Below are 27168 nucleotides of genomic sequence, written 5' to 3'. Positions count from 1 at the left end.
CCATCAAACTCCCTGACCTCACAAAGGCTCTTGTCGCTGAATGCAATCTAATCCTCACAGCAATGCGCCTCCAAAATCTAGTAGAAAGTCTTCTTCCCTGGGCAGTAGAGACAGTTACTCCAACAAAAGCAGAATCTTTTTTTTTTTCTTACTTAAATAATCTTGATTTTAGTAGAAACAATGAATGAGCAGGTGTCCCAAAACTTTTGTCCTATAGTGTTTTAACGATGTGGAAAATGAGTGTTGCACCTTTTTTTCTAGTAAATGTGGAAAAACACGCTGCAGAGCTGTTCAGCACCACGCCACCTCTCACACCTGAAAACAAAATATACCATGGAGGGCAAAGCTGATGCCTACGTGAAATAAAACTTCTCTTACAGGTTATACTACTCACATTACTCTCAAGTAGATCCATCAGTGAAACCTAGAGCATCACTCATCTTGTGGCAGCACTCTCATCTGGGGGAAAACAAGGTTATCTTGGGAGTGAAAGGCTGGATCATTGTGGGACTGATTCACACAGATAGGCTTCAAGTTCTGTACGTTGTGTGTACTGATGCCTTTCAGACAGCTAAAACCAAACCCTTTAAGATGCTTTGAAATTAACTACTAATATGATAATGGGAAAAGTGGCTATCATGCTGAGTAGGTCTAATTAGCTGATTGTTGCAAAAGGATATTGGTGATTGCTGAAATGGCACAACACAGGAGTTGGTCATAAATTTACAATCGCTCAGAAACTGAAGATATAAATGTGAATTAGAAGTGTGATTTACTGCAGGAAGAGGAGAGTGCTAAAGGCATCAGGAGCACTGCACTAGACAATGCTTTTTACTCTCCAAACAAGTAAGGGTGAAAGAAAATATTGATGTAATCAAAGTATCATTAATAACAGTGTTTTTTAACTGTTTCTTGTTTATAATGTTTAATACATATACTACAATGTTTTATATAGAGTGTAAATTAATATAAATGTATAGTATACATTAAAGAGGGGCTTATATATAGAGCATAAATGAATATATAGATCATGTCAATATAAAATATGCATAATATAAATTAATATAACGATAAAGCATAAATAAAAAGGGGCCTAGAGTGTAAATCAATATACACAGCTCAAAAGTTTAGGATCACTTGCAAATTTCCCTCATTTACATTTTCATGCATCTCACAAACAATATTGTCCATTCCACAATTAATTTAAGTGTATCAGATGATTTTTAAAGAATAAAAAGTTTGTATTAAAGCCTATTTTTGTATAGAGGCTTATTTTGCATATAGTCCTATTATCAGCAATTCTCACACCCTATTGAGCTGTTGGGGGAGCAGCTTGACCGTATGGTTCGGAGGAAGACTGCATCAAGCCAATCCATGTTGTGGGAGATGCTACAGGAAGCATGGGGTGAAATCACACACATTACAGCTAGAATGCCTAGAGTCTGCCAGGCTGTAACTGCTGCAAAAGGTGGCTTCTTTGATGAAGGCAAAATTTGAAGTACACAGACATCATTTTCATTAAAATCAATATTTCTTTCTCTGACAACGTCGGCATGTCCTGTTGATTTGCTTTATTTCATTATCTTAAGTGTGTTGAAAAGAAAAATTTACTTGAAAAATTTAATGTAAATTAATATAACCATATACATTGTAAATGAATGTAAACCTATATATAGAGTAAATAAAGGGGCTTATATATAGTGTAAGAGTATAAAATGTATAATGTAAATATAGATGTACATGTTATATTGTGATCATATTCAAATAACTGGGCTTTTATAAGTTAATAATAATTTCTTTCTTTCTGTATCGAGCTGTGTCGTATCGTCAGGTTCAACACAACCCATACAACCCCACAAACAAGTCCTATTCCCTTAACTGTAACTTATTACAGCCTTTATTTTGTAAGAAATTATGAAAAATACTTATTTATTTCAAATATACATTAATCACATCAATAGTTAGTTTAGATGCACACCATTGTGTCCCCAACACATCCTGGCGCACCGTGTTTACAAAAAATTATGCCGTATCAACATTTGTACAAAAATCTTTAAGCACATTATTTCAAGCACAACAATAATTATAATAACAATAATAATAAACACCCTAAATACAGTTTGAGCAATTCTGATTAAAAACCAAACCAAAACAAAACAAAACAAAAAAGATATTTTACACACAAACACACATACACATACAGTCTTAAGTGTTCATCCTCAGGATCCAGTCGATGGTCTCCAGCAGGAAGTTCATGTTATAGTGGGCAGCAATGTTGCGGAAAACGGTGACCTGCTCTGTGAAGTTCTGAGAACAGAAAACAATTATTCAGATTATAAAAGACTGTTAACCCCTTAAACAGCCTATGACTTGCAGGCAGGCTGAAAGTGTTATTACAGACATTTATGACCAAAGAATAGCCCCACCAGTTTGTGCAGAACTACCTGCAGTTAAGACACCTTAGTGTGTAATAACCCTTTCTGTGTTAATGGGTTAAACAGAGCCTTGGCTACTGCAGAGCATCAAATAGTACATCAGCAGATAAGTTTGTAAATCTTTTTTTCAGAGCATCATAAAATCTCAGGTTTTCTCCATGATTTGCTGCAATTTGATTGTTTTAGCATGATTTAGTATATAATATAATTAGAGGGTTTCTTAGAGTAGGCAAATATGGATAATATTTTTTTACAGCAGCATTATGTAGCAAGTTGAACCTTAAAATAACATCTTAAAAAATCAATTTCCTGCTTCACTGACTAACAGAATGGCATCTCAGTCATTCCCACTCTGGCAAACGGTCAAAAGGTGCATGTTTATAGTGGCCTATGAAGGGATATTTTTAGTATTTATGGCATATTATTATTATTATTAATAAAGCACATTTTACACTGCAATACGGTACACAAAGGAGGGGGGGTAATGCTGCTTTAAAATAAAACACATTTTACTTAGCTAATATTCTTATATAGGATTCTAATGTTATGAAATCAGTGTAACTAAATTACCATCGCTGATCCCAATTCATCATCATCAACAGATAATGTGGTAAACAGACCTTTGTAGAGAAGGTGAGTTTGAAGTCTCCTGCACAGTTGCAGTACAGAGGCATGTTGGCTTCCTTCACCCCTTGGCACTTGGCGCACTCCTGTAACAAGAATAAAAGCATGTCACTTCATGACTACACTTTGAGTAGCAGTTTCAGTTACCTGACAGTTCAGCATCCACCCCCCCCCACCCCCATTTACTTTCCAAACAACCTTACATACAGTAATAACATACTCTCATTTAAAAGGTACTACTGTAGATAAGCACGACATACTACAGGGATCATGCAGCTCTGAAAAAGAAAGCTGAGAGGTACCTGACTGAGTAGTGCAACATAATTATATTTATTACAGCACTCTTGGTCTCAGAACTAACTGCACATGTGGATTCATGTCTCTCACCAGGTCCTGCAGAGTGTAACTCATGAGTTTCTTCTGTAGAGCCTCCACTAGAGCCATTTCTATCAAGTCAGTGTCGTACTGGGCTTGGCAGTTAGAGCAGAACCACTGAGGCAGGACCGAACCATCCTACAGCAGAAGAGTGGGGTGCAGAGGCGCAGGGTAAATGAGGGTTAGTTGGACGAGCTGCAATAAACACGCTGCATAATAAAGGTTCATATTTCTTTACAGTACAGAATTTTTTTAAAATAAATAAATAAATAAATAAATAGTGTACAGCCACTTGACAAGATTGGTCATCAGCCCCACTCATTCGCCATCTTTCAGTAAATAAAATTAGCATCCTGTACATTTTTGTAATAGCTACTGATTAATTGCATTTTTTTTTTTTAAGGTACAAAAACAAACAAACAAAGAAAAAGCATTAAATAAATACAGACAAATATCCAGATCAGCCAAAATTTTAGCACCAGCTGTTTAATACTAAGGTCCTCCTTGCGCCACCACAACAGATCTGTCCATTTAAGGCATGGACAAGACATTGAAGGTGTCCTGTGGTATCTGACACCAAGACGTTAGCAGCAGATCCTTTAAGTCACATGGATTGTGAGATGGGGCCTCCATGAATATCAATGAACCATAGGTGCATATGAGCCTGTCGCCGGTTCACTGGTTACCCTTCCTTGAAGCACTTTTGGTCAGTACTGCCCAACAGGAAAACCCCACAAGACATGACTGATGTTTTGGAGTCGTCCAGCCATTTTAAAGTGTCTCAGATTCTTATGTTTAATCATTTTTCCTTCCTTTAACACGTCACCTTCAAGAACTGACCGCCAGATGCCACTGTAAATGAAGATAATCAACATTTTCACTTCACCTGTCAGATGTGCTAATGTTCTGGCTGATTGGCGTGGATTCTTAGTCCCCTGTAATTGTAGGTTTGTGGTGAACTTTTAAATTAACAAATGTTTTTTGTGAACTAACCTGTGCTACGGATGGGTCTTTGCAAAGGTCAAGGTCACGGCAGAAGTTGCAGTGGTGGCAAATGACCTCGGGCAAGATGTAAGAGTTGCAGGGGTCTCGAAACTGAGCGTCTTCGGAAAATTCCCCAACATCCACCAAACGAAGAAGGTCCCGTTTCAACTTATTCACTTGGTTTACAATGTTCCCGTCCAAGGAGAGGACCTGACCACCCAAAAAAAGGAAGATACACCATACTAGCGTAAACATGTTTCATACATCCCTTAAACAAATGCTGACCCTATTAGGAAAAGTTATTGTGTGTGGTAAAATTCCCCAAGCCATCACACCATGATGATCTCACCTGGCAGACGTATTTGATAAACTCTAGGGCAGGGTTGTTGAGGGGCAGGTGTGATCCAGGTAGCACTGGGAACATTTCAGACGGCAGATTCACACTGCGTGTTCCAGACACTTTCTTCTGGATCTTCTGGGTGATGGTGAAGAAGTTCTGGGTGAGCTCACTAGAAACATACTCCTGAGAGAATGTAATCATGCCTGCAAACACAGCAACATAGAGAAATAAGTTCAACCTGTAAGATTATAAAGAGCTTTGTCTAAGGATTTAACTCTTTGAAACCAAGGCTTCTTGCAGTTTTAATTTTAAGGCCTTTCATTTAGTGACTACTACAAACTATTTCAGCAAGCAGTATTGAGTAACTCCTGTGAATCACAGGTCTTATGAGGAACATGAGGTGCTGGGCATTTAGGTTTTAAAGGGTTAAATAATTATACACATTTACAATGAATCAAAAATAATCATTCAGAGAAAACAAATGAGGTTTTTAATAAGAATTATTCACTTCTTACCAGGTAGTGCGCTGACATCACCAGCAGGCTGTTGGGTCATTTGGCTCCCTCCCCGCCTCTTTATAGGCGTGGCTCCAGGAGCATTTCGTCGGAGCTCCTCCTTCATGCTGTGATACACAGCAGCTATATAAGCTGTAGAGAGACAGGAGTAAAAACCACCATGAGAAATAGAGAAATTGTGATAGACATTAGAAAACATGCTGAAAGTTCTACAAGAAGCATCAGTGGGAAGAGACAAGGTTATTAACCCATAAGAGTGCAGACACAGTTTTGGATATTGTTCAAAATAAATAACAGTTAGAATAATGGAACAGATAATTAGTGTTTTCTCTTATTATAACAAAGAGGTCACATGACTTTTACTGTAAATATTTAAGGGTAAAATCTACATGCAACATTGTGTGTCACAATTCCATAACTTGTATTTCATCATTTTGTTGCAGAAATGGGGTCAGAACTGGTTTTATGGAATATCTGACATTTCATTAAAGCGTTTGAATTGTTAAATGGCCCAGAGCAGACCAGAAGTAAAAATACACTTGAGGGTTAGGGCTGTAAGGACCTGTAAGGATGTATGATAAACAGCTTTTTGTCTGTAACATATCACCATGGGCTCTTATGGATTAAGAAATAGGGCCGTCTAATTTCTTTAAAATAATAGACTAGATTGTTTTGACTGAACATGAGTGTTTGAGGAAGCACCTCAAAGCAAATCATTTAACACTAATCGAAGTACACTACTACTCCAAGTTTACTATTTTATTCATAGTATTTTATTGATGTAAAAAATACCTGAGATGATCATGAGAAAGTATTTCTGACAGGAAGCTGCCTGAGGCAGATACTGCATGATGTTCCAGCTGCTCTCAATCATGTCCTCAACTTCATCTCCATCTGGCTCTTCGACTTCTTGTTCATCAGCCTCTTCATCTTCTTCATCCTCACTACCCTCCTCATCTCCTTCTTTCTTTCCTTTCCTTTTCTTCTCCAAACCATTCTTGTTTCAAAAAAACAGAAGAAAAAAAAAATTAAATAAATAAATAAATAAATAAATAGAAAAAACATACATGCACACACTTTTCTACATGGTCCATCCACAGTAGATGTGAAAATAGGCTGTTTATCTGTCCAGTTACTTGAAAGACTATGTAGTGCATGTCAAATGTAGTCTAAAGTAGCCTTATGACTTACCTCTCCATACACGACACTGGAAGGCAGTTTCCCTTTCACTCCTCCGTAGTTGGCAGGATCCATCCACAGCAGAAACTCCCAGCATCGTGAGAAAGTGATGGACAGAGAGTGGAAGATCTCCCTTGAATGGATACTGCACCCAAAATAGAATGAAATTACACACAGAGCTCATTATACCTTTAACAGTTTGCTACTTAAAACCTTATGAAGCCACACAAGAGCTTTCAGCATTAAGGATTAATCAATTGTAGACTCTGTACAAACAGCTGACAATGGATAAATTAAGGCTGGGTTCAGACTGTTAGAGCAACAATGCCTGGCCTTTTAATGACCATTTATGAGATGTAAACCTGGACACATAATGCCAAATATCATTCAATTAGTTATAATAATTATTTTTTTTACTCATTATGCAGGGGCAGTGGTGGGCAGTGGTGGCTCAGCGGTTAGAGCTCCGGGCTGTCGATAACAGGGTTGTGGGTTCGATTCCCGGGCTCGGCAAGCTGCCACCGTTGGGCCCTTGAGCAAGGCCCTTTACCCTTTCTGCTCCCCGGGCGCTGGAGTTGGCTGCCCACCGCTCTGTGTGTGTGTGTGTACTCACTGCCCCTAACACATGTGTGTGTGTGTGAGTGTGTGTTCACTACCAGATGGGTTAAATGCGGAGGACACATTTCGCTGTACACTGTACAGTGACAAATACGTGCACCTTTACCTTTTTACCTTTAACTTTTATTATCCTCCTAAGTCCATTAGGACCTAAACCAGGTACAATATATGGCCAAAAGTATTGGAACACACCTTATAATCATTAAATTCCTGTGTTTCGTTCATGGGAAGTCATTAAAGCTCCTGTAGGTGTAATGTGTAGGTGTTCCAATACGTTTGCCCATTTAGTGTATTTTAGAGAAAGAAAAACACAAATGTAGGAAGTAGAAGGAGAACCATGGGCTATGTAAATTCTTTCCATATGAGGGGAGACGGAGATCTGACCTGTTGGTGATGTACTCCACATATGCAATCGCATCTTCAATACGCCGCTTCTTGGTACTGAGGATAATGCGGTTAAAGTTCCCATAGAGCACGGATGAACCAAGACGCTTAAACTCAGCAACCAACCTAAGTGGAAAAACAAAGGTAAATTTTCAAGCAAATTAAGGCATAAACCGAAGTCTCGATTCAGATGAGAAATTAATTAACCAAAACTGCAGATAAAGAAATGAAGGGCGAGTACTGAAGCATCTAAGGCAAGTCTGTAAAATTCCTGCTTGGCATTATTATAGTGAAAAACTGCCAAGAAAGAATATTAACCTCAGCTTGCATCTCACACAAACATTTCTTTTGGTCTGGATTCTGTCACTTACTGCAAAAACAGCTTCTTCATCATATTGAGAAGTGTGCGGTGCAGTGCTGGGTCGTACAGCAGAGAGCTGGGGGAGCGCAGCCATCGGTAGAAGTGCATCACTTGGTTATCTGCATAAACGTTATGGTACTGCGTGATCTCCCGCACCCAGCCAACCACCATACTCTTCAGGATCCTACACACATACACACAATATTTCAAGGTTTCAAGGCCTGCAACATCTTTTTTTCTTTGTTAGAAAAGTAAAATTATACCACTTTGAACATTTATTAAGTACATAAAACATGTTAAACCAAGTAAATCAATAAACAACAAAGAGCAGCATTAAATTGAATTACAATTTAATGAATTACATCTCATTTTGTTAGAGCAACTGTCTCTACAAACTGGTGGAAGCGAAAAGAGCATTAATGAGGTCAGGATGTTGTATGATCACCACCCCACCTCATTCCCAATTCAAAAGTATTGAATGGAGCATCATTCCAGAGAACACAGTTCCACAGCCCAGTGATGGGGGGGCTTTATATCCCTCTAGCCCATACCTGGCATTAGGCACGGTGCTAATAGGTTCATGGTCATCTGCTCCAAAGAGTCCTATTCTATTGGCAGTACTTCTCTACAGGGATAAAAGAAGCTGCAGGTGTGTGCATTTACACATCTCATGTCAGCAATGGGTGCAACTTAAGCATGTTTGGCAGCATGTTTTTATTAGAAGGGGTGTCCACAAATATTTAGACATACGGTGTACATACACACCTGAATGTATTGGAGCAGAGGGCAGTCTCATCATAGCTCGCCACAGAATTTGCTCCCTGGTTCCCAGACATCATTTCCTCCAGAGATGCATGCTGGATGACATCAAAGCTCACACCCAAGCTGGCCCCACCCTCCATGTCATTCACATGCTGAGACTGAAGGATAGTGTTCACTGCCAAGCTCTGAATGTCCAACTCCACACACACTGAAAAAAAAAAAAAAAAAGACACAAAAGCAGGTACAAATGGTGCACGAATACAGTAAAATCCACCTTTTTATTTCCATCCTATTCTCATCAGCAGAAGAATAACAGGTGCTGCTCAACCATATTGTGTCCCATCTTGAGGCTATGTACCTGTGGAGTAGCAGCCTTGTGTGTTGATCTCCACTGAACCACGCTCATCACTCTCCATCACCAGACGACTGTCATCGGCCTCCTTGCCCCCAAGGTCAGGCCTTGCTGTGGGAGAAAGCCACAACAGGTGGTTGTGCTTCCTTAGGTGACGAGCCAAAAATAGGTCTGAGCCGAAGATGGAGATGTCCTCAGGCAGGTTCCCCACAGGCAGGTGATAATATCTGCAGCATTGGAGGAAAAATTAGTGGAGTAGTGGAAAACATCTGGGCATAAAACATGACAGATGCCATAAAACACAGAAAGAAATGCATTTACAGGACAATACCAATGGCATATGCAGAAACAGCAACCATGAGGGTATATGTTGCCTTGAGGACCTTCCTCTCAAGCAGTGATTTGGTCCAATTTATAATATAAACAAAAAAAGAAATTGCTTATTACCTTTGGAACATTTGACATGGATTCTGGTTGTGCTATCTTGTCTAAGCCTGCTATTATAGTGTGTATTTATAGGCAAAGCTGCCTTAATAATACAGTAGGTAGAGTATTTCAATAGACAAAAGCACCACATACAAAAATGCTCCCAGGTAGGATATTTGAATAGACTAAATCACTGTATCAGAGAGTAAAGATAATGTAATAGAGGTGATAAATCATTTATTTGACTGACCATTAAGGCTTTTATACCACTTAAGTAAATAACAGCCAGCTAAGATTGTACAACACCCCCAAGGAGAACATGAACACATGAAAACATTAAAATGTTGGGTATGTGCATGAGCAGAGCTGCCAAGTAGCACATAGAACACTGGAATTTACTTGCAACATTAGGATCCTCTACCCTTTAGATTGCCAAAATACCTATTTAAACACTTTCAAACGTAGAGAAGTTACTATAAAAAGAGCCCTATAAATCACTGTCTATTGGTGGTGTGTCTACCTGGCCATGTCAAACGCCTGAGAAAGACAGCTGTCCAGGTTCAGGTAGTGTTTGATCATGCGACGGGCACCATGCCGCTGCCAGTCCAGCACGTTGTAGCTGATCTCGTCAGTCACATGGACTGGGACCACTGGAAACTCCTCCAGTACAGCCATGCCTGCCGCAAGCCTCCGTAGGTCCCAGTTAGACTGCACAGCAATAAGAGTTGGACCACGTCGCTCCTCCTACACACACAAAATTATTTCTCAGGTCATCTTCAGCATCACTATATTAAAAACACATTTAAAGCACTGATTACTCACAGACTTTACACAGTAATTACAGTGATTGAAGTGTGAGAGTGCAAAGCTCTTGATGTGTTGGGTGTGTGTACCTTATAGCTTAGCAGGATGCGTTGCAGGGCACGATAGATGGCCTTTATATCATTCTCAGCACGCACTTCAAACAGGTGCTTCTCTGGCGGCAGCAGCTCCTCAGAAGTTTTCTCCAACAGGGCGGTGCGCTCTGCTCCATACAATGCACTTAAATTTGGCATTTGGTTACTCCGTACCTAACCACATGCAGATTAGAAGGAAAAATGAGTGGAAAGAATTTTTAAAACAATCTTTAGAAACAATAAATTAAAAAAAAAAACCAACGTTTTCACTTCATGTCCGCCCCCAGGAATGATTCTGGGCTTGTTTGGGGGAGGGGTTCATGATAACTGGTTTGCTTTCACACAAATCTGAAATAAATCATGGATTGATTCTGGATTGGTTCTGTGAGAATGTTTGGGGAACAGTAGGGTGTAGGTACTCTTTTTGACAGTTTATTGATTTCCAGTATTTTCCTGGAATATAAACAATCAAACACTGTCTGGAGTCATGGCATCACAGTGCAGGAATATCTGCACGCCATTCTCATAGATGGTTTTTAGCCATGTGGGCAATAAGTAGAAGCAGTCACATAAATAAAACGAACCAATCATGCAACCCCACACATTGTGCCAGGAGCAGTTAGCTTCCACACCTACAGTGGGCCACACCAAAGTCCGCTTGAAGCAAACCACAGACAGCAGATTATAAAAGGGGCAGAAATCTGTGCTCTGGACTGCTTCCATGCTCGAAAACAGCTTTTGACCAAATGCACCAAACTCACAGCGCAAGTAGACCTGTGTCTGGAAAAAAGCTCTGTGAAAACGGCCTAAATGCATACTGTACATTGATGTATCACAAAACAGAGCATAACAAAGGCTCAATATTTCCCAGGTGTGCACAGAATACAATATGACAATTTACCTTCAAAGGCTTTAGAAACAGGTAACGGTCTTAAAAAAGTCAAAAGCCAGCGGTGGAACTAACCGTATCGAGGACAAAGATGTTTGCTTTGCGCTGAGAAGGGATGAAGAGGCCAAACAGAGCCTTGTGGCCCTGACTGTGATGGTACAGGTACATGTGCCTTACACTTCCTGCAATACAAGACATTCAGCGAGTTCTTAACAGGACAGAACAAAAGCACCTATATAAATTCAGACATGTGTGATGTAGGACCATAGGTGCAGGTACTACCTGGCTCCAGGTAGCTGAACTGTGCAAGAGACCTCATGTCCAGGTGCTCCAGATCAAAAGTATCTGCCTCCCGCCCAGCCAGCTCCCTCACCACCTGCTTATTGACCATACACACGCAGCCCAGCTGCGCTAATGCCCGAAACAGCAGCGGCACCTGCGGGACGGACAGAGACGCAAACAGGCCCAGTCAGTTGGAGAGTTCAAGGGATTAGGTGAAGCCTGTGTCTACTACAAACATTACACGCACTGAAAATGAATCTCAAAAGCATTACTTGGGCAGTACTTTAAAAGACAGCAATTCACAATTTTAAGAGAAGGTTAAAAGGCAGCTGAAATATCAGGGACATTTTTTAAAGCTAAATTTACAGGCATTATTTACTTATTTAAAAAAGGAAAGTCAAAATCATTCTCCTTTATCTATTTCCCACAGAAAAACAAAGACGAGTCTATTTATCTGTTTTCTTTGTTCTCAAAATAATGGATCATCAGATGCTTTAAATTAAGCCTCAAATACAAATGAAGTTGGAAATACTGCCATTTTGCTAATAAACACATTTAACATCACCTTACATGATAAAGATGAATTTAATCTCAATGAATTTCTCAAAGAAAACAATTACAATTCTAAATAGTCTTTTTTTTTTATCAGGGGAATGATGATAGTGACAGCAACAACAGCAATCCATAAATTAAGCATTTACATGTATTATCCTGTGATATTTAATAATTCATAGGGTGCAAACAACAAGGCTTAGGAATCTGAAAAGTCTCCAGTCCACATTTTGTTACCTGTGTCTCATAGACGCCTTCTATGTCCGGTGCAGAGAGGTCTGCATTAATTTCATTGATGTGTTCCTGATACATGTCCTCAGGCACAGAGTACTGGTACAGGTAATACATCATGTTAGAGCGGGGCAAAATCCGGTTCACCTGCACAGAAGAATAACTCCAATTAAAAGACATGTACGTTCACAAACACAGCAGTTTATTGTGGATATTCATTTGTAAAAGGAACTGCATATAAAGACTAATGGGAGCATTTTACTAATGACAGACCTTCTTGTAAGTGGCCCCTTCTTCTTGTTTGGGCACTCTTTGATTGACGTAGAACACTCTCGGAATATTGAGCTTCATGCAGTGAAGGTCACTGCCAATCACTGCCCACAGCTTATACAAGCCTGGGTGACTGGTCTCAGCAATCTAGTGTCAGGGGTAACACAAATAAATAAATAAATCAAACAAAAACCATTTAAAAACCATATTAGGGAGTCCTCAGATTGGGAGACACCATAAAACTGGCACTGAAACCTAACCCTAACTGCAGTCCCACCTGCACTATTTGCCAGGGCATGTCCAGAATGCTCCTGGCCGTCTTGCGCAGGAAGCTCCCTAGTCCTGTGGTTGGCCCGTCCCTGATCACACCACCTCCGGTAGGCTGAGCTTCTCCATCGATCAAGCGACGCTTCTTCCTACGCTCCTTTCTCTGGCGGATCTGCAACTCCCATTTCTTCTTATGGTAGCGCAGCCAGACCAACCGTTCCTCCTAAAACACAAACAAGTGAAAGATTTTACCAAAAGCATTTATTCTGACTGAGCTCCACCAGACTAAAGCACTGGCATTTACCATTGACCTAGCTGAGGAAATAGTGGTGCATGCTGAAACATGGTCTGTGCTTAAATAGTGGTGCATGCCGAAACATAGTCTGTGCTTAAATACTGAAGGCTCCTTTTTATCATTACACATTTGTGACTAATTAAGCATCCCATTTACTGTCTCAGAACATTAAAATAACCTAGGGTCTTTGAAATGCCATTTATGAACTGTTAAAGCAATATTTTTGCAGTACCTTTGTTGTCCCCCTAGATGGTGGAGGTCCCAGTATCTCTCTCCAGGACTGAGTAAGCTCCAGCTCCTGAGACTCAGCCTGGCTGTCCTCACCCTGAGATGCTCGCTTCCTTTTGGTGCTAATGAGGATAGCAGGCTGCAGAGGGCGCTGCGGAACCCCAAAATCCTCCATATCTGGAGCCTCATCCAGTTTCTGTTGGATCACCTGAAGGAGAAAGAAAGATCAAGTTTCAAATTAAAGTACATGTAGGTGTGAAAAAGACTGACAGCAAAGGCCTAGCTGTGTATTCAGGGCCCGGTTTGTGAGGAGATGCAAGGGTCACCACCTGTTTTTCATATTTCTGTCTTAAATGTTGTGTAAAATAAATGAATATGCTTTAAGATGCTTACTGATATTTGTCCTGCACTTAAATATATAAATATAGCTAACTTAGCATAACAATGAAGCAACTGTGTGTACCTGTCTCTTTCCTTCACTGGTGAACAGCTCACTGATTTTCTTCTGTTTGTAGATGTCATTCTTTTCCAAAAGCTTCTTATGCAGCCAGTCCGGATGGCGTACTCTGGGCACAGGGTTTTTAACCTGGAAAAAAAAAAACTGAGTTTCAGCAGGCTCATATAATAAGACAAAAATACAATTTAAAAAGACATATAAACATACGATTTCAGTTCAGGACTGAGATATGGGTCATCAGTATGAGTGTAACTTCACCTGCTGTAATGCTGCTGGAATTGTAATAATCTTCTGTATAGCACTACCGAGCCTCTCAATGTAGTAACCCCAGTCCAGGATCTGACACAAAAGACAATAATCAATGCAATTCAAGGGATTTATTGCTGACCTGAAGCTGGAGAAATAAAATTTGTATGCATAAGCTCTACTAGACATACTGATCTAATGTCCAAGTCATGGAGACTAGGCATCTTGAGCCATTTGCGCAGGAAATGCTTCTTTACGCCTGCTTCGGCCTGGAATATAGCCAGAGGAATAGCCCTTCAAGGAAGAAAGCAAGAAAAAAAACATTTCAGTGGTTTTGTAACCACATGAGATGTAACCACAGAGACTCAAACTGGTTTTCGTACCTTTCAGTAACAGGCGAGCCCTCAGGTTTGCGGGAGATGACGTAGCGACAGCTCAGGCCTGCATCTTTTACCATCTGGTCACCAAGAAACTCAGCAAGACGCTTGGCTGTGCTGATAGAAGTGGACTTCTGATCGCCGTAGTCTTCTAGCTTCCGGGACATAGATCGGTTCTCTGAGATCAGCTCAAAGAGCTCTGCATCTGGCATGTTGGCTGCCTGTGGTCAGGACACAGTACAGTGAGGACACAGCACAGTGTACAAGTGCAGATCTGATCAAGCTTTCAGTTCCTCAAAAAACAAAAACAAAAATCCACAAATAAAGAAAATCCTTTAATCACATCCTACCTTGCTGTAAAGCACATCCAGCCAGTAGTCTGCCACTTTGGCGACAGAGGCGTAGACCTCCTCCAGAGTGGTGCCCTTAAGGAAGGCCTCGAACACAGAGGACTGAAAGATTTTAATGAGCTGGAGCTCTCCTCTCCTCTTTACCTCAAAACCTTTTAGCTCAGCCAGAGAGCCGTCTTCATTAAACACAGCATACCTTGTAGTAAAAGAAACACACATAGAGAAACATCTGAATTAATCCATATCTCACACAAACTGTTATGAATAGCTTGCCAAAAATCACCAAGGAAGAAGCAGCATTTTTCCAGAAATAGAACTAAGTGGGCTGTTTCCTCACCTTTTCTTCAGCTTTTTGCCCTCCTCTTTGGAAGCAGGCAGGATCATGGCCAAGTATGGCCCATCCACCTCAAAAAAGATGCTGTTCTCTGCCCTTGTCTCATATGTCAGGGTGGCTGGATCCACTAGCTCTTGATACTGGTGATTGGTGAAACCTTCCTGCACAAAATAACAAAAAAAACAAACAAACAAAAAAGTATTAGCAGTCAGTCATACTGGCATATCAGCTCAACACTGGACACAGAGGGAGTTAACTTGCCTTGACCATGATGTTCAGCATGGCTCCAGGGTAACTTATGGTCACTTTGGGTTTCTTCTCATTGGAGGACTTGATGACAAAGTTCTCAGGGAAGGTGTTGGGGAGGACACACCAGATACCATCAGTGTCCAACTCCAAAGGTCTCCTGTCCAAACAAGTAAGTAAACAGACAGTCAGGGGGAGACAAAAATCAGTAAACAACTGTTTTCAGATGGTTGAGTGTGAGAACAGAAGCCTTACCCAATCTGCTCGATTAGTTCTCTGGCCTGGGTGATTATGTTGGCTCCTGTGTGACACACAATACCAGCCATTTCCATGGAGTACCACCGTGCTCTACAGACACAGAAAAGGTTTCAAATATCGATCAACCTAAAACAAAAATCTGCATTTTACATCAACCACCACCTCCTCTTTTCTTCACTCACTGTCCATTCAATCAGCTCCACTTCCCATTTAGGAGCACTGTGTAGTTCTATAGTTACAGACTGTAGACGATCTGTTCTTCTGCATACATAGTTAGCCTCCTCTCACCCTGTTTGTTCCTCAGTGATCTGGACTCCACAGGACTGACCACCACAGGGCAGGTAGTATTTCGATGGTGTGTCATTCTCAGCACTGCAGTGACACTGACATGATGATGGCATGATGGTGCGTGTTGTGCAGTTTCAAGTGGATCAGACACTACAGTATTGCTGGAGTTTTTAAACACCCCAGTTTCACTGCTGGACCTAGACTAGTCCACTAAACAGAAACATACAGCCAAAAGTCCTGACTATTAAATAACAGTGAAAGGAGGCTAACAAAATATGCAGAGAAACGGATGGTTTAAAGAGTAATTTTAAAATTACAAAATGTTCCTGCATGATGGATTGAGCTGATAATTGTCAATGTGTGTTGAAACGATGATTGTGGTTGTAATGAAATGGCTGGTCAGTGCATTATGGCTATTATTTACTTAACTGTGCAAAATCAGAGAGGTTTCAGAGAAAGCATACACTGAAACCTGCAGGAAATCTATAACCATGGACAGAAAACAAGCAAACGCAGTATGTCTTTGAGCAGATCGTTTAGGTTATGGTTGATTTATTGACCATATGGTTATGGACAGTTGAAACTCTACATAAGAGAAGTCACTGTGCTGTGTGATGCGCACCCTTTCCTCATGACGTATCCATAGAAGGAGTTGAGGATGCACTTGTGTGCGAGCTGTAGAGACTCATAGAGAATCTCCATGTTTTTACAGCGCTTCACTTCAGCTGCATCACCGTTCTCCTGAGCCGCAGACAGCTTTTTCTTCCACACCTAGTGAGAAAGATGAGAGAATTGTGTAGAAAAGTGTAGAATAAATATGGTTGCAATAATTAAAGTAACCATACAGTACATTAATAAAATACAAAAACCTAAAATAAATATATTCAGCCTAGGTTCTGTGGACTGACTTGGCCACTTTTGAGCTCAAACCCAGTACCTTGTGTAGTCCCTTAAATTCGTAACGACGATCACGGAAAGCTCGAACCGTGTCGACATAGAAGGAATTCTCTCTCTGACAGATCGTCGTCACTCTCTCCTCCAGCCTGGTCAAATGCACCTTCTTATAGGCCTTCCTACAATAGTCTGTGAAATAAGAGAAATTTAAATCTTACCTTAATTGATCAAATGTCTAAGATTTTGATTTAACGGCATGAATTTGAGAAGTGGTTATAGATTCTAGGTATGGATGTTGGTTTATTTACACACAAGTGACTAGGGTTGCAAAGGGGTGGAAAGCTAAGATAATTTTTTGTAAATTACAGGTATCATTCCATGGGAACTTTAGCTTAGGAACTTGGTAAATAATCCAAAATGTAAACAATCCAAAATGAAATAATATACACCATTATCAATTTACCAGGTTTTTTTTTGGTCAACAGCAGACATGAAGGCACAACAATACAAATACATATAAATTAAACACACAAAATGGGAATATTTGAAGCCAAAGGTAAGAAACTTCAGATGCTTTCTAGAAACCTGACACTGAAAGCAGAAATTTGGACCAAAAGACTCTTACCAGGACTAGCTACCTATATTTTTGTTTTTGTAGCCAAGAATTAACCCTTTATTATTAATTAATCACATTAAAGCAAATAAAGTATATTTTCCCACAAGTTAGTGGTGAGCGTCAGGTTTCTAGAAATCATCTGGACATATGATGTACATGTGATGGAGGAAAACAGTGAAGGCAGGGGCTGTGGTCTCAATATGCCCTTCAGTGTGTAATGTGCCATGTGCCTGGGATTGAGGAGCAGTTTTGCTATTCAACTGTTTTGCCATCATATCCAATTATTTTAGCCAAGATTTTGCTTCAGTGTATTTGTTACCAACTATATGCAAGTTGCTCACCTTTAGCTTTGAATATTCCCATGGGAAATTTCAGAACTTTGAAAATACCCAGAATATCGCAACCCTACAAGTGACGCTCACCTCCCAGACGTTTCTTCTCATGGCGAGCCTGCTCCTCCCTGTTGAGCTCGTGGAAGGCACGAGGCCTCCCGTTAGGAAAAAAAGGGGGGAACTTTTCAGACTCCAACTGCTGCTGAATACGATGGAACTCGCTACGACTGGCAGGCACTGCAAGGGTCAAGAAAAGATGAATATACTTGAGAAAAGATGAATATACTATAAAGATGAATATATGAAATACTTTGAAGATACTGCTTAACACCGAACACTTTAAAATCTAGTGCAAATAACAGAATGAACTCTGAAGGCTTGATCATTACTATGCCCAGCATATCTGAATACATCGTGTGCACTCAGTCAATCAACTCACTGATCTCTCCCCTCCACTGCCAGGCCATTCTCCGCTGGCAGTTTGCGCCAGGCTTATTAAAATCACACGCAGCACACGTTGCCTCATCGACCATGGCAGAAGGCTAAAAAGAATAAACACAGAAAACAGGCATATGTGAATACATTCTATGACTAAAGCTATGAGGCCAGAGATAAGCAGAGTTAAATCAGGAAATGTGTTAGGGCGGTGCAGTACATCATATCTGTGGGACTAGGGTCAAGTATTAATTTTATTAATTATATATTTATAAAGTAAAAAGTAAAGTAAAAAAAAACAAACAAACAAAAAAACACTACTAAGCCCATTATTACTTTTAGTCTAATATAACTTGCCTGCAGTCTGTTGGTAAGAATGATGTTGGGGTACATGGCCCCAACGTCCAGATGGTAAATAAGCGGACACTCAATCCTGTTTGGCACTTCCTTCAGAGATATCAGCTTCTGTTTGATCTCATCACAAACCTGAAAAGATTGAATTGAGCAGAAATGACATACTCCGCTGTATTTAACGACTGGATCCAGATCCTTCATTTTTCTCCTTAATATTGTGTTATCACACACACCTCGTTGAAATTTGTGACCTGGTCCAGTGGAATCTTCTCCTCTTCCTCAATCGCATGGCGAAGAGTCCTCTCCACCCTCTGAAGCAGGAAGTCAAAGGCTGCAGGGTTCTGTTGACACAGACATTGAAATCAAACTCAAGGATACTGAACAGATGCAAAAGCAGCTGCAAAAATGTTCAGGTTTCGTATTTTATAGAACCGCGCCTCTAATTCAAGTCTGATTCTCAAACAGAAAGAGTTAAAGGTTTAAATGTTCATGCCATGCATTAAAGTAACAGAACACAGACAGCAGTGGAAGTGTACCATTTTGAAACGGCAGGGGATGTCACTGCGAAAGACTCCAGACTCCAGGGCCTCAACGTGACCACCTACATAGGTCTCGGAGTCTAGAACATGACCGTCATCTGTGAGCTTATTGAACACTTGCTCCTGCTTGTTGGGGAAAACAATGTTGGCATGGAAAGCCTGAACCATCAACAGCGCTTCACACAGTGTCCCTGAACCTTTGCGTAACACCTGGGAGAAATCAAACACACAACATACCAAACACACACACACACACACACAGAACTATTAAGTATTACTACTTATTATTATTACTATTATTTACAATTACAACAACAATAAGGTAACAAGCCTAGAGTACAAAACAATCTTGCCTCACCAGTATAAAACATTACACATTATATAAGAACAGAAACAAGAATGCTCACTAATTAAAGAGATGCATCCCCCCTCCCAAAAAGAATCCCACCCAAAACAGCAATTTTTAATAATTACTTTACTCATTGAAATAAATATATATATATATATATATATATATATATATATATATATATATATATATATATATATATATATATATATATATATATATATTTTTTTTTTTTTTTAATAATCTGATTTGCTGTTTGTGGATTATTGGTACAACACCTCATCAGGCTCCATGGGAATGATGGTGCACAAGGCAAAGATGAAGGGATGTACATATTTCATATAGAGGTAGTAGGTGGCAACCGCATCTGACACAGAGTAGGTGGCCAATGTCTGGAGGTAGGTGAGAAATTAAAATATATAAATAACATACAATAAAATCAAACCAATAATCATACATAGTTAAAAAGAAAAGTACATTTAGTAAGTTAATTAAACAGCATGTGTATTAATTAGAAACAGTGTGTATGACTACGCTTGTATGGCTGCAGGATGAACACATCATTGCAAGCATGGAGCGTACCTGTGGTTCTTCAGTAGCCATACGACACATCTCCTCTGGGTCCAACTCCACAGGGTCATAACTCAGTTTGGCCTTTGCTGCTGCTTTAAGGTTATGGCTACCTACTGGCAGGTAACTGTCTCTTTTTACCCACCTAAGTGTGTGAGAAGTAAAATAATGAGTGATCAGTCAGAGTACATACTACTACTCTGTAAGGGTGGTCATACAACACTCAACACCTTTGCACGAACTCTGCCATCACGCTTTGGCGATACAAGCTGACCATCTCACTGTCTGGCTGCTCTTACCTTAGACAGTCCATGTGAATGGCCTGGCTGGCTTTGTACTCGCCCTGGTTGTCCTTCTGAAAGCCGATCTCCTGGTGCATGCTGAGGCCATGGTGGGCTGCACGTGTCTCCACAAATGGCCTAACAGAAGAGCAAGTGAGCACAAGTACTATTCACATATTCCAACCATCAGGACAAAACTGAGGTTGTTCAGAAACCTTCTGAGCACACTTCAATAGATGTCACTTTCATACGTTTGGGCTTACCAGTCGAAAAAGTCACCGTTGTAGGTGACAAAGATGTTGGGTTTGGTTTCATGGACGTGCTCAAACCATCTCTGAATAAGTGCAGCCTGAAGATTTAAAACAGTTACCTTGTCAGTAAATGATCTAAAGGTTTAGACATTTAGACTGCTTTTCTCTCACTTGCCTCATCAGGTTCATTGAACACTGTGAAGGGTCCCTCATACTCTGGCTTAGGGGTGAACTCAAAATCCTCAATATCCTCAGAGACGATCTCCCTGTTTGTGATCAGGAATCCCTAAATAAAAAAAATAAAATAAAATAAAAAAAAGACAGAAAGAGGAAATGAGACACTTAATCCTGCATGAGCTGAGGGTTTACTAATGGCTTCTACACAAACTACACGACATGCAGAGATGTCAGGTCACTGTACTGTCTCTTGTAATCGTCAATGTTTATGTCGTTGTGGTTTGCACATTACACAACTGTTCAACGACAGCAGGTCACACATTACACGACTGTTCCAACAAAAAAATCGCAGACAACTGGATCTGCTCTCTTTTTTGTCATGAAAACACACACGAGAAGTGATGGAGGATGACAATATTGTGCATTACAAAAAATAAAGATGTGAACGTCCGCCAGAAGAATGGATTTATGGGTCCTTCTTCGCTTCGGCTTTCCTCTCTCTTTGCTTTCTCATTGGCTGGAGCGCAACAACGCTTTCACTGCCAGTCATAACCTGGTCATGACACTTTGCTAGATATTTTAATGAATTTGCGGTCGGCTCTCTTCTTTGAACAGTTCACACATGGCGATCTAGAGCAGATTTTTGAGCCCCGAGCAAACACCGGTTTGCCTCTGAACTGATGTTTTTCTTGACGGCTTCCAAAATGGACGGTGAACGGAAAATCAGGGCTAAATTCGTGTAGTGTGAACTCAGCATAAGTAGAAATTGTTTGTTTACTCAAGTGTTACTGAAGAAAACTAACCTGCCCATCAATCATGTACGAGATCATCATAATCTGGTCTGTTTCTGCATCAGGGAACTTCAGAGGGAGCTTTGTGGTCTCAATATCAAATGCTAATACAACAGGATCCTGTAAAAGACAGCACACAAAGTCAATACATAAAACGCATGCACCTGGAGTTGCTGAATTAGGTATCTTAAGTATGGGTGACTGTTCTGAACTAATAACACAAATACCACATTTGGTTTAATCAGTCAAGTCAATGTAATTCAGATGGGATTATTTACATAAAAAAGCACACTAACATCACATGAAAGTAAAGGTAAAGTGCTTTGTCATACATGTACTTACAGGTCTTTCCACGAGGTCATCCCTACGCACAATCTCAGGGGGATATGCACTGCCTCTGTACCGCACGTTATACCAATGAGCCTGAAATTAGATAAGGAGAGTTTAATTCAATGCTGGAGACGTATCATGCTGCAGCATAACGCACCAATTGGTATTTTAGATATATTTAGGTTTATTTAGAACATCTTATTCACAACTATATCACATCTGGATTATATCTATACATTTTGTTTAGTTTGATCTTTTTTCTACTTGATATTTCTGTAATATCTTTATTACTACTATTAGCAATTTTCATTTATTTGGATTTTCATTTATTTGGATTTTCATTTATTTGAATATTTTTGGATTTTTCATTTGTTTGTGTTTTTATCTCTTTGCCTTGCTGTTTTGTTTATTTTGTATTACCTTATGTTGTGAAGCACTTTGAGATGCATTGTGTGTATAAAAAGTGCCATATAAATAGTTATTATTATATAATATAATTATTATTATTAATAATAATAATAATAATAATAATAATGTCAGTGTACCATCAACAGGATTTTGGTACAGTTGCCACATAATGGGGCTTTAAGTTAACTCCTTAATATATTTTAGTACAAAATCATCACTGTGTTACAAAACTTGAAACACATGAAAACCATTTGTGCAGTGTGTCCTTACCACATGAATCTTGAGGTCAATGGACAGTCGAACATGGTAAGGCACATCATACTCTCTCATATCCACAATGTTGTCCAGCTGGTCAGCCATTTTCTTAGACGTACCATCTTCATCAGTGGTCATCACATTTCCACCAGCAAGTGCACTACAATACACACCCCAGGACATGAAGAATTAAATCATAACACAGTGTTTAATGTGTAATATTATTTATATTTATAAATTCACAACATGACACATACTACAATTGTACAAAGCCGCAATACCCTTTTTTTTTTTTACGTAAAAAATACCTGGACAGCATGTTAGTGTAGGCATCATTAGATTTCTCCCTGTCCCTGTTCTTTTTAACAGCGGGTGAAATCTCTCGCTTTACTCTGATTAGGTCATCCACTGTGTTGAAGGACAGTTTGATGTAGCTCCTCTTCAGACCCACCAGGTGGTTTGGCTGGAATGCAGAATTAAATAGTGAAACTGAAGTGCAAAACAAATTCATGGCAATATGAAAGAAAACAACCAGGTGAGAAATATGTGGATTTACAATAAGGCTGGGCGATACGGTAAAAACATTTTTCATGATACATAATATTTAATCACCATACATATAAGCAAACACTAAATAAATCAGTAGCACAGATACTCTCAGACATCCAGATACATGCAGTTTGACAATAAAGCTGACTTTGGCTCTCCTGTACTAAACACATCTGCTGCTCTTCATCTAATTAAACCAGTCTAATTCCACTGTTCGTAATGAAATGTGTTTAGTTGATTAGTGTTTATTAAGCACAAACAATATCCTCGATATGCTTAGAAAAGCATTTTGTTTAACACAAACAGAATTTATCATGATACGAAACAATATAGTCATATTCACAAGCACAAGTGAGTGCATGTCAGACACCATTAAATAGAAGGTAAAACCAAGTGAAGAAATAAACCAACTGAGTAACAATGGGACAACAGAAAACACAGCGTCTCATTACCAGATCAAGATCTTCTTTAGGGACAATCTCTAGCTTCGCCACCTTTCCTTGGAACTTCTTTGACAAAAAGGAGATGACCTCTCGCTCACAGTTCTACAGAAAAGACAAACAGATGTCACTGCATATATCCAACTACACTGCTTAACACAAAATACTTAACACATTGGACCAGGGATGGCCAACGGGGGCCGGACTCCAGCACAGTTCGCTGATTTCCCTGCTCTAACAGACCTACCAAACCAGGCAATAGAACAGGTAAGTAAGTTGATTCAGGTGTGCTTGAGCAGGAAAAGAACAAAACTGAGCAGGAATTGGACCCCCCATGACCAGAACTGCACATCCTTGCTTTGGACTCACCTTTCTAGTGGCTATGTAGAAGTATGGCTTAAAGGGTAAAGCAACCTATGAAAACAAACAGAGTTATGTGATGCTGTAGAGGTGTAAAAATCAAATCCCATCATGAACTGCTGGTTCATTACTCTTCTTCCTCACCTTAAATCTGTTGCCGTCCTCTTGAATGAAGTAATAATCCACAGCACTGATCATCCTCTTGTCATCATCCAGAATCTCTGTCTGCAAGGTGCAAGATATCACAGGAGTAGGATATAACTAGGGATGCACCGATCCTACTTTTTCTGTTTCAATACCAATACATAAACATTGGCGATCCGATACCACAGTTGAATGAATAAACCAGATACCTCCCCATGTGGAAGAGACTTCAGGCAGCACGATAAAACCTTCTCAGTTCTCCATATATGGAAGACCAGCTGTAGCAGTGAACTTATTACCCCCTCTCCCTTACTCTCGGCCGTTCCCCATTACAGCTAGTAATGCATGTCTGCAGGTTACTCTGATTCTGAGTTGTGAAGCTTAGAATACAGTCTGTGCAGGAATCAGGTTCAGTGAATGGATCGGTCCTGTGGACCAGCCTAATTATCCAATACCTCACCCAGCTAATTTTGTCAGTATCGGTACCGATCCTATCCAATCCTAGTATCGGATCGATGCATCCCTAGATATAACACTTTCTACAGATCACATGATCAGGTTCTAGGTGTTGCATTCAGTGCAGATGCTTTGGTGCATCTTTCCTCTCCATTTGGATCAACAGAACAGATCAAATTATTAGTGTGGGCTTGACCCACTTGACCACATACCGGATGCATGTTGATCAGCCATCCAGTTTTTTCTCCAGGCTCCTTCATCCGCTCGAAGCCAAAGCGTGTGTCCATCCCATCAGTAAACTGACTACGCTCAAGCCGCTTGACGGCAGACAGTCCAGGCCCATCATCCCTACGAGGAAACACAAATTTAGTATCTCAGTTGCTGTTCGTCACGCAAAACCCTGTATCTACAAAATAACTTTACAGGAGGAGGAAAAAGGTCAACTTCCAGTGGAAGGCAATGTAACACGGTTTATTTTCTGTCTTTACATAATCCTAAATGTACAGAACATTTGAATATTGGTAGACCTGGCAGATCTAAATTAATTTAACATATCTGACTTTAACAGCGTTCAGTCTTTTTACTTTTCTGAGTATTTTCACATGACTATTACTATACTTTTACCTCTGCTCAGGTAAGTGTGTAAATGTGTGAGCCCAGGAATCTACTTACACTCCAGTCATGCATATTTAGGTATGGTCACCTATTTTAAAGTTCAACTAAATTTAGGAGAGGAAACTTCCTTCACTTTCTGCTCATTTCAACTTTTTTGGGTACAATTTAATTTACTTCCAAGTTTTTAAAGGTTTTATTAGTATTACAATGATCTAAAATGGTAGGAGGAGTAGAGAGTGTCTTTAGCACGATGCTCGCTTGCTCGCTTGCTTGCTTGCTTGCTTGACCCTTTGGACAATCAGGCTTTTAGGAGATCCAGCACTGTACAGCTACAGACAGTCCCCACAGTCTCACTATAAAGCTTTGGGGGTTCATTTCGGACCAGAATGATCCCAAATTGAGGAGAAAGGCGTCTGGCAAACATTAATAAGCTCGACTTCAGTTCTGTAGGCAAGTCAGCAACTTTTCACTGCTGATTTGTCTCATGTTCACGCTGTGTTTTGGTCAGCATCCTCGTCCTGCTGCTGTCAGCGCTGTGAGAACTTACTGCTGGTTGTCCTGATCTCCTCCATCACGGTCGGCTCGATATCGTCCGCTGTTCTGCAAAACCATCCTGGACTAAGAAGCGGACACTGTTAGGACAGAGGCTGGACAGAGGCTGGACAGAGGCTGGACAGAGGCTGGACAGAGGCTCAGAGGAGGACGCAGCTCTGCTTGCGGGTCTGGTGAAGCTAAACACCGCTGCGACTCCTGTCAACTACCGCTAGCCTAGCGTTAGCTAGCTAATGCTAATGCTAATGCTAGCTACATACATATAACATGACTTAGCCACAAATTCTCTCAATTTTCCAACTTTCAATCATCCAACACAGCTGTAAATCGCGTCCCCTTATCCACAAAGTGCTTATGTTGGTATTAAAGTTCATATAAAGTTAAATTCATTCTAGTATTTGCTGCTATTTGCTGCTGTTGTCTGGTTGTTTCCCCTGCAGTCCGAATTTGGCGCGTTTTGCTCTGTTTGCCGCGAGCGCCCCTTGGCTTCCCCCTTGGCTCCGCCCCTCGATGCCTGTGGGCCAATCGGAGCGCAGTTAGACACTCGGGCACTTTAAAACGTCATTAGTTCGGGCCACAACAAGGGGCGCTTCTCAAATGGCTTCATGCTCCCTATGTAGTGCGCCATGAAATACCAGCTCCGGCTCGCAGGTAGTGAACTGTATGTCTAACAGAAGACTACTTAGACAATACAACTCCCTAATTCGCACTAATACACGCAATATTAAGGTAAATAATTCGTTGGTTTTTAATTTCGTGGTTTATGTAGCACACTATATAGGGAGTAGTAAGTTATTTGGGATTGGACCTCAGTCACCAGTGTTATGTCATTGTTTACACTGTAAAGGCAATATTTTAGCAAGAAGACTAATACCTCAAACATCTGGATTATGATAATATATTTTAATACATCCTGTACATCTGCACTCCTCAACACTATTGCCACTTTTTGTTTATTCAGTATTGGCATTTATCTGCTGATAAGATAAGATAAGAAATTCTCAGTGTCACAGCAGAAAGGGATAGCAAGACACTCAGTTACAAAAATGTAGATAAATAATTTACACTATACACACAATATAAATAAGAATTTTTAAAAAAGCAATAACAATATTATTTACAGCAAATGACTCCCTAATTGCACATGGGGGGGGAGGATATTGCACATAGTATTTTTTTATATACACGCTCCTCCTGTACATATTCATTCTTTATTCTTCATTACTGCACTGCCTTTCATCTCCGACTAGGATCAAACACATATATATATATATTTTTTTACATATATTAATGGTATTACTGTGCTGTATTGCGTAACTGCTTCTAGATGCTAAATTGCCTTCAGGATCAATAAAGTATCTATCTAAACCTGTTGTATTCTTATTATTTAGAAATTATTCTATATCATTATATATATATCATTACTTTTTTTCAATAGTTTTTGTTTTTATATGTTTATATTTTTTAATTTGTTGAACATTTTATTTATGTTTGCCTTATTTTGCTGCTTATTGTATTAATTAATTACATAACTTAACCATGCACCCACTGTAGTGATGTAAGTTTTTCTGAATAATTATATTAATTATTATATTTGAATTAAATTATAACTTATATTTTACAAAAAGCATTGTTTCTTATCTTATTGG

The 27168-nt window shown here is 39.9% G+C and overlaps 1 protein-coding gene across 1 annotated transcript; it reads right to left on the bottom strand.

The window, feature by feature from the left end:
- Window positions 1-1901: 1901 nt before the first annotated feature.
- On the bottom strand, window positions 1902-26005 carry pole (polymerase (DNA directed), epsilon). The gene is made up of 49 exons (XM_072664494.1): window positions 25515-26005; window positions 24565-24700; window positions 23897-23977; window positions 23762-23806; window positions 23405-23497; window positions 22712-22866; window positions 22419-22563; window positions 21753-21833; window positions 21423-21530; window positions 20618-20728; window positions 20455-20540; window positions 20210-20329; window positions 19923-20055; window positions 19619-19732; window positions 18989-19201; window positions 18686-18793; window positions 18456-18584; window positions 18103-18205; window positions 17754-17900; window positions 16759-16904; window positions 16444-16592; window positions 15531-15623; window positions 15291-15435; window positions 15033-15190; window positions 14696-14891; window positions 14352-14566; window positions 14160-14262; window positions 13981-14061; window positions 13729-13851; window positions 13270-13473; window positions 12753-12965; window positions 12479-12622; window positions 12212-12352; window positions 11423-11576; window positions 11216-11322; window positions 10249-10425; window positions 9876-10099; window positions 8936-9156; window positions 8581-8785; window positions 7826-7999; window positions 7455-7580; window positions 6465-6597; window positions 6066-6270; window positions 5274-5405; window positions 4768-4961; window positions 4428-4628; window positions 3447-3572; window positions 3056-3145; window positions 1902-2307 (listed from the first exon to the last, which is right to left on the bottom strand). The coding sequence occupies exons 1-49, from the start codon at window positions 25577-25579 to the stop codon at window positions 2206-2208; spliced, it is 6855 nt and encodes a 2284-aa protein (XP_072520595.1). The 5' UTR covers window positions 25580-26005; the 3' UTR covers window positions 1902-2205.
- Between the last annotated feature and the right edge of the window lie 1163 nt (window positions 26006-27168).

The sequence above is a fragment of the Salminus brasiliensis genome, chromosome 20 (genome assembly GCF_030463535.1).
Source record: "Salminus brasiliensis chromosome 20, fSalBra1.hap2, whole genome shotgun sequence".
Classification (NCBI taxonomy): domain Eukaryota; kingdom Metazoa; phylum Chordata; class Actinopteri; order Characiformes; family Bryconidae; genus Salminus; species Salminus brasiliensis.
This window is presented reverse-complemented; position numbering and strand designations above follow the sequence as displayed.

Coding starts and splice junctions, on each gene's coding strand:
- pole (XM_072664494.1), bottom strand. CDS start 25,579: ATGGTTTTGCAGAACAGCGGACGATATCGAGCCGACCGTGATGGAGGA. Junction 18,794..18,988: donor TCCCCTGCCGTTTCAAAATG/GTACACTTCCAC, acceptor CTGTGTCAACAG/AACCCTGCAGCCTTTGACTT. Junction 8,000..8,580: donor CTCTGCTCCAATACATTCAG/GTGTGTATGTAC, acceptor GTATGTGTGTAG/GATCCTGAAGAGTATGGTGG.